Raw genomic sequence first — 7,123 nt, 5'->3', positions numbered from 1 at the left:
CCGTGTTGACTGATTTATTTATCAGGACCTTCAACCGACCACCCGCCCCGAGGCCCCGGGAGCAAGGGCTCCGCGTCCTCTGACCCACGAGTCCCGAGTCCCTCGGTGCCCCGGGAAGCCAGACCCTACGCCTGACAGTGAGGTTTCGGGGGTCACGTTTATTCAGAGAAATAAATATGGCTCGTGGGAAGGTGCTGGAGGGCCAGGGAGGGACGTCTGCGCCGCAGCCGCGCGGCCGGGTTAGGGTTCCGGAGTTTCCAGCATGTCCGCCAGGGCCCTGGAGAGGAGGACGCAATGGTCAGACCACCCACCGACGCGCCCCAAGCTCACCCAAGAGATCGTTCACCGTCCCGTTCATGTGACCCAGGGCCGCCTCTAGCCGGGGCCCTCACACTCCCCCCTCCACACACTCACTGGTACAGGGACGCGGAGAAATAGTCGACGTAGCTTCCTGTGGGAGAGGAGAGAGAACCGGTTTGAGGGGTACTGCACGGGCGAAAGTAGGGGTCACTTTTCACCGCGCCCGGGACCAAGGCCAGCTCCGCCCTCTTTTCCTAATTCCTTCCCCAAACCGAGTTCCTTCCACTAGGAAGGTTCCCCATGCTCCGGCAGCCGCCCATTCCGTTCTAGGCCCACCCCTCAACCGGCTCCCAATCTTGGGGGATAGAAGCTCCAACCTCCCAGTCCCCACCGGGGTCCGCTCCCTGGCCCCGCCCCTTCCCCGGGTTTCTCCGGAGGCCGCCCTCCGCTTACCCGGGGTGCAGACAGTCTCGCAGACCAACGGGCAGAGGTAGCAGAACTGGCAATGCTGGGGGGGGGGGGGGGGGGGCGGGGGAGAGAGAGTGAGTGGCAGGTCGTGGTCAAAGGCAGAGTCAGGATGGGGGCGTGGGGCGGAGGCTTGCTAGGTGGAGGTCAAGGTCAGAGGCAGGGTTCGAGTGTGGAGTCAAGGCTGCATCAGGGGGTAAGGGGTTTGGTCAGTTTGAGGGCGGAGGCCAGGATTTGGGGCTGGGGGGTCCTGGGCCATCCTGAGGCGGGGGTGGAGCCTTGAGTCCTGGGGGGGAGGCGGGGTGTCTCACCTGGCACTGGTCACAGTGCTCTCCCATGTTCTCCTCGTCACAGTGGCAGTTCTCACATTCAGTGCATCGCTGGGGACCGGAGGGGGCAGGTTAGACTGAAACCTTCACCCCTTTGGGGAGCCACCTGCCAGTCTCCCACCCTTCCCCGAACTCCTCAGCCTCATTACCTCCAACCCTGAGCTCAGTATCATCCCCCAAAGCCACCTCTCCCTGCTTGTTTTCCTATGGCAGGGGGACGCCCCATCCCCCCATCACTGCAGGCTGGACCCACGGATGCTCTCTGCTCCCCCTTTTATATTTCCCTGCAGCCTGTCATGCTCCAGCCCCAGGGACACCCTCCTCCCCCGACTCCTTGTCAAGGACCTTCCTCTCTCCCTACACCCTCCCCTTCCTGGACCATGGCCCCAGCCTCGCTCCTCGCCTCCAGTCTGTCCCCAATACGGCCCAGAAGTGTCTTTCTTCACTTGGAACTAACCCTGCCCTTCCTTTGCTCAGGGCCCTCCCAACGCCCCCGGGGCACCAGGGACTGCTTGGTGGGTGGGCCTGGGCTGGGGACATACATTGCAGAAGGAGCAGTAGCCACACAGGGACCCTGGCTGGTAGTTGCCGTACTCTTGGGCGTCCTGCGGACCTGTGGGGACAGGAGGGCAGGAGTGACCCACACTGACGCGGCTCCCCCCGCTCCCACCAGGCCAGAGCACCTACCGGCTTCGCCACTCTCTTCCTCGCTGGGGCCACCTCCAGCCACCTCCCTCCTGGCCAGTGGGTTGGGGATGATGGTGAAGGGAAGCCGGTTTTCCTCCAGCCCCTCCTCCTCGTCTTCCTCCCTGTGCTGGTCTTGGCTCAGTGGGGCCTGAACCTCAGTCCTCTCTTCTCTCCTCTCTTCTTCTTCTTCCTCCTCCTGCTCCTCCTCCTCCTGCTCCTCCTGGCTCAGGCGGAGGCCATGGCCTTCCTCCTCATCGTCCTCGTCCTCCTGGGCCCGGCTGCCTTGGTGGGGGCCTTCCTCTTCCTCTTCCTGCTCTGAATCTTCCTCATCTTCCTCCTGGGAGCTGTGCTCTTCTTCTTTTTCCTCTTCCTCTTCCTCCTCAGAATCTCCTTCCCCCAGATGGCTTCTATCCTTGACCCCGGTGTGCTCTGGGGCCTGGGGGCTGATTTCTTTGATGGACGCTTTCTGGCCGGTGTCTTCATCGCCGTGGCCTTGTTGACGATGGCTGGGAGCTTGGGGGCCCAGCTTGGCAGAGCTGTCCTCGCCTTCCTCCTCGGGGACTGCGTGGGGGTGATGGCGGGGGACTTCTGCTTTGTACTCGTCTGGGAAGTACTCCTCCTCGGTGCTCTTGGCGCCTGGCGGTCGGTAGCTGGCAACGTGGTGACTGAACTCGACTGTGGCCTCCTCCTCCTCCTCCTCCTCCTCATCTCCAAGGCTGCGGGGAGTATGTCTGGAAAGCTGGTGCCAGTGTTCAGTGGACACATCCTCACCCTCGTCTTCCTTGTTTCCATGGCCTGGATGTCCGCGGCTGGGGGCATGATGGTGGTGCTCGTCTGAGACTGCATCCTCTTCCTCCACGTGGCCTCGGTGCCTGTGGGCTAGGTGTCCATACTTGATGGAGGCATCTTCATCCTCATCCTCATCTTCATCTTCTTCTTCTCTGTGGCCTTGGTGTCTGTGGCCAGGGACATGGTGGTGGTGTTCATCCTCATCTGAGTCATCTTCATCCTCTTGCTTGCTGTGGTCTTGGTGCCTGTACGCCCAGTGTCCATACTCAGTGGAGGCATCATCGTCATCGTCATCATCATCATCTTCTTCTTCTTCTTTGTGGCCTTGGTGTCCATGGCCAGGGACATGGTGGTGGTGTTCATCTGAGTCATCGTCATCTTTTTCCTTCCTGTGGGCTTGGGACCTGTGGGCCTGGAGGCCATACTCATTAGAGCCATCATCATCATCATCATCAGCAGCAGCAGCATCAGCATCAGCATCTTCTTCTTCTCTGTGGCCTCGGTGCTTATGGGTCTGGTGTCCATATTCAATAGAAACACCCTCCTCCTCCTCCTCTTCCTCCTCCTCTTCTTCTCCGTGGCCTTGGTGTACCTGCCTCATCATGTGATGTTGATACTCACTGGACACAACTTCGTTCTCATCCTCGTCTTGATGGCCGTGGCTCCTGTGGCCGGGGAAGTGGTGCCCATGCGCTGCTGAATCATCTACGTGGTCATTCCCATGGCCACGCTCTGCGAAGACCTCCTCATCAGAGACATTCTCGTCTCCAGCCTCGCGGCCTTGGGACCTGTGGCCTTGGAGTCGGTGACCATATTCCCCGGAGACGTTTTCGTCCTCTTCCCCGCGGTCTCTGTGGCTCCAGAACGGAGGCCCACTGTCCGTGAAAACACCCTCGCTCTCGTCTCCGTGGCCTCCGTGGCTGTGGGTGGGGTGGCCGAACTCACCTGACATGTCCTCTGAGGAGACTCCTGCATTGTTGTTCCAGTTGCTGGGGCCGGGCCCAGCCCCTCTCAGCTGCTGGGTCATGGCCGGAGGGAGGAGCAGGCTGGCCACGGCAGCCCAGAGGACAGACGTGTGCAGCCATGGCCCACGGCGGCCCATGGGGACGGACGGGCAGCAGACCTTCTCCCAGGCTGGCTCTGCTTGCCCCTTGCGGCGATGTGGACGAATGTTGGGGGGGTTCTTGTCTCTTCTGGAGTCTTTCTCTTTCTCGCTGCCGTTCCTTTGCTGTGTCTCTCCCACCTTTGCCCGTCTGCCTTCCTCTGGCCCTCGCTGCCGGCACTGGCCACCCCTGTGAGGCAGTCTCAGGAGCCCCCTGACCCCCCTCTCAGGCCCTCCCTCCCACCTCCCAGCCAATAGGGTCTCTCCCCTCCCCTCTCTGTGGCTAAATTTACTCTCAGCCCTGAGTTATTCTGGGTCAGTCCGCCTGTCCTTCCCCTCCTGCTCCTCCTCCTCCCAGCTGGGAAGGGGTGGGTGAAGGGGTCTCTCCTTGGTCAGGAGTGGGGGGTCCAAGAAACTTGACTTTGGACTCCCAACAAGCTCATGTTTGGCAGCTGCAGAGATAACAGCTAGACTTGTAACGGGCCAACTTGGGGGAGCCCGGGGCAGCTGGGGGCCAGGAGAGATGTATTTCAGGGGTGAGGCCGCCGGGTGGAGGGATTGGGGTTAGACTGCGGGGTTTCTGGCAGGAACAGGACACTGCGCTGAGCGAGTGGGTGCCATGGCGGAGGGCTTAGCGAGGGGCTAAGGACCCGCTCCCAGCACCCGTGCCCATGACCTCCTGTCCCTGGAACTCAGACCTGGGGGCAGGGGACCGGGCCAGGCCAGGGCTATAAATACACAGGGGGCTCCGGTTACCGGAGGCCAGGCACAGCTGCTGTCCCTGTCAGAGCGCTGGCAAGGGTCACACGGCCCTGCCTACCCACAGCTCTTCGGGTCCCCAGCCCTCTTCACAGGTCTTCCCCTCTCTCTCACGGTGCCATCCCTCACCCTCTCAGGGTCCCTGTCCTCGCTCCCCAGGATCCTTTCCCCCCGCCCCCACTCTTCGGCTTGCCTCACCCTCTCACTCTGAGTGTCTGCCCTCCACCCAGAGCTTTGTCACCCTCTCAGGGTCATGTGCCCCCTCCCTGGTCTCTGGCATTTCCTCTCTGGGTGTCTGTCCCTCTCTCTCTTGGTGTCTGTCCCCCTCTCTCTGGGTGTCTGTCCCTCTCTCTCTGGGTGTCTGTCCCCCTCTCTCTCTAGGTGTCTGTCCCCCTCTCTCTCTGGGTGTCTGTCCCCCTCTCTCTTGGTGTCTGTCCCCCTCTCTCTGGGTGTCTGTCCCTCTCTCTCTGGGTGTCTGTCCCCCTCTCTCTCTGGGTGTCTGTCCCCCTCTCTCTGGGTGTCTGTCCCCCTCTCTCTTGGTGTCTGTCCCCCTCTCTCTGGGTGTCTGTCCCTCTCTCTCTGGGTGTCTGTCCCTCTCTCTCTCTGGGTGTCTGTCCCTCTCTCTCTGGGTGTCTGTCCCCCTCTCTCTCTGGGTGTCTGTCCCCCTTTTTCTGGGTGTCTGTCCCCCTCTCTCTCTGGGTGTCTGTCCCCCTCTCTCTGGGTGTCTGTCCCCCTCTCTGGGTGTCTGTCCCCTCTCTCTGGGTGTCTGTCCCCCTCTTTCTGGGTGTCTGTCCCCCTCTCTCTCTGGGTGTCTGTCCCCCCCTCTCTCTCGGTGTCTGTCCCCCTTTCTCTGGGTGTCTTTCCCCTTCTCTCTGGGTGTCTGTCCCCTCTCTCTGGGGGTCTGTCCCCCTCTCTCTGGGTGTCTGTCTCCCTCTCTCTGGGTGTCTGTCCCCCTCTCTGGGTGTCTGTCCCCTCTCTCTAGGTGTCTGTCCCCCTGTCTCTGGGTGTCTGTCCCCCTCTCTTTCTGGGTGTCTGTCCCCCTCTCTCTGGGTGTCTGTCCCCTCTCTCTGGGTGTCTTTCCCCCTCTCTCTGGGTGTCTGTCCCCTCTCTCTGGGTGTCTGTCCCCCTCTCTCTGGGTGTCTGTCCCCTCTCTCTGGGTGTCTGTCCCCTTCTCTCTGGGTGTCTGTCCCCCTCTCTCTCTGGGTGTCTGTCCCCCCGTCTCTAGGGGTCTGTCCCTCTCTCTGGCTGTCTGTCCCCCTCTCTCTGGGTGTCTTTTCCCCTTCTCTCTGGGTGTCTGTCCCCCTCTCTCTGGGTGTCTTTCCCCTTCTCTCTGGGTGTCTTCCCCCCCTCTCTCTGGCTGTCTGTCCCCCTCTCTCTGGGTGTCTTTCCCCTTCTCTCTGGGTGTCTGTCCCCTCTCTCTGGTGTCTGTCCCCTCTCATCTGGTGTCTGTTAACCTCTCTCGGGGTGTCCTGTCCCCCTCTCCTGGGTGTCTGTCCCCTTCTCTGGGTGTCCTGTCCCCTCTCTCTGGGTTGGTGTAGTCCCTCTCTCTCTGGGTGTCTGTCCCCTCTCTCTCTGGGTGTCTGTCCCCCTCTCTCTGGGTGTCTGTCCCCCTCTCTCTTGGTGTCTGTCCCCCTCTCTCTGGGTGTCTGTCCCTCTCTCTCTGGGTGTCTGTCCCTCTCTCTCTCTGGGTGTCTGTCCCTCTCTCTCTGGGTGTCTGTCCCCCTCTCTCTCTGGGTGTCTGTCCCCCTTTTTCTGGGTGTCTGTCCCCCTCTCTCTCTGGGTGTCTGTCCCTCTCTCTCTGGGTGTCTGTCCCCCTCTCTGGGTGTCTGTCCCCTCTCTCTGGGTGTCTGTCCCCCTCTTTCTGGGTGTCTGTCCCCCTCTCTCTCTGTGTGTCTGTCCCCCCCTCTCTCTCGGTGTCTGTCCCCCTTTCTCTGGGTGTCTTTCCCCTTCTCTCTGGGTGTCTGTCCCCTCTCTCTGGGTGTCTGTCCCCCTCTCTCTGGGTGTCTGTCTCCCTCTCTCTGGGTGTCTGTCCCCCTCTCTGGGTGTCTGTCCCCTCTCTCTAGGTGTCTGTCCCCCTGTCTCTGGGTGTCTGTCCCCCTCTCTTTCTGGGTGTCTGTCCCCCTCTCTCTGGGTGTCTGTCCCCCTCTCTCTGGGTGTCTTTCCCCTTCTCTCTGGGTGTCTGTCCCCTCTCTCTGGGTGTCTGTCCCCCTCTCTCTGGGTGTCTGTCCCCTCTCTCTGGGTGTCTGTCCCCTTCTCTCTGGGTGTCTGTCCCCCTCTCTCTCTGGGTGTCTGTCCCCCCGTCTCTAGGTGTCTGTCCCCTCTCTCTGGCTGTCTGTCCCCCTCTCTCTGGGTGTCTTTCCCCTTCTCTCTGGGTGTCTGTCCCCCTCTCTCTGGGTGTCTTTCCCCTTCTCTCTGGGTGTCTGTCCCCTCTCTCTGGCTGTCTGTCCCCCTCTCTCTGGGTGTCTTTCCCCTTCTCTCTGGGTGTCTGTCCCCTCTCTCTGGGTGTCTGTCCCCTCTCTCTGGGTGTCTGTCCCCCTCTCTGGGTGTCTGTCCCCTCTCTCTGGGTGTCTGTCCCCCTCTCTCTGGGTGTCTGTCCCCCTGTCTCTGGGTGTCTGTCCCTCTCTCTGGGTGTCCGTGGGTCTGTCTGCGCCTCGGTCTGGCAGCCCTGCCCCGCCTCCGCCCCGCCTCGCGC

The 7,123-nt window shown here is 61.6% G+C and overlaps 1 protein-coding gene across 1 annotated transcript; it reads right to left on the bottom strand.

The window, feature by feature from the left end:
* On the bottom strand, positions 1 to 3,883 carry HRC (histidine rich calcium binding protein). The gene is made up of 6 exons (XM_036307129.1): positions 1,782 to 3,883; positions 1,637 to 1,707; positions 1,077 to 1,145; positions 754 to 808; positions 415 to 451; positions 1 to 277 (listed from the first exon to the last, which is right to left on the bottom strand). Exons 1-6 carry the CDS (start codon positions 3,670 to 3,672, stop codon positions 241 to 243), a joined length of 2,160 nt encoding a protein of 719 aa, XP_036163022.1. The 5' UTR covers positions 3,673 to 3,883; the 3' UTR covers positions 1 to 240.
* Between the last annotated feature and the right edge of the window lie 3,240 nt (positions 3,884 to 7,123).

Source organism: Myotis myotis, unplaced genomic scaffold (genome assembly GCF_014108235.1).
Source record: "Myotis myotis isolate mMyoMyo1 unplaced genomic scaffold, mMyoMyo1.p scaffold_m19_p_45, whole genome shotgun sequence".
NCBI lineage: Eukaryota > Metazoa > Chordata > Mammalia > Chiroptera > Vespertilionidae > Myotis > Myotis myotis.
This window is presented reverse-complemented; position numbering and strand designations above follow the sequence as displayed.

Coding starts and splice junctions, on each gene's coding strand:
- HRC (XM_036307129.1), bottom strand. CDS start 3,672: ATGGGCCGCCGTGGGCCATGGCTGCACACGTCTGTCCTCTGGGCTGCC. Junction 809..1,076: donor AGCACTGTGACCAGTGCCAG/GTGAGACACCCC, acceptor CCCCCCCCCCAG/CATTGCCAGTTCTGCTACCT. Junction 452..753: donor CGAGACTGTCTGCACCCCGG/GTAAGCGGAGGG, acceptor CCTCTCCCACAG/GAAGCTACGTCGACTATTTC.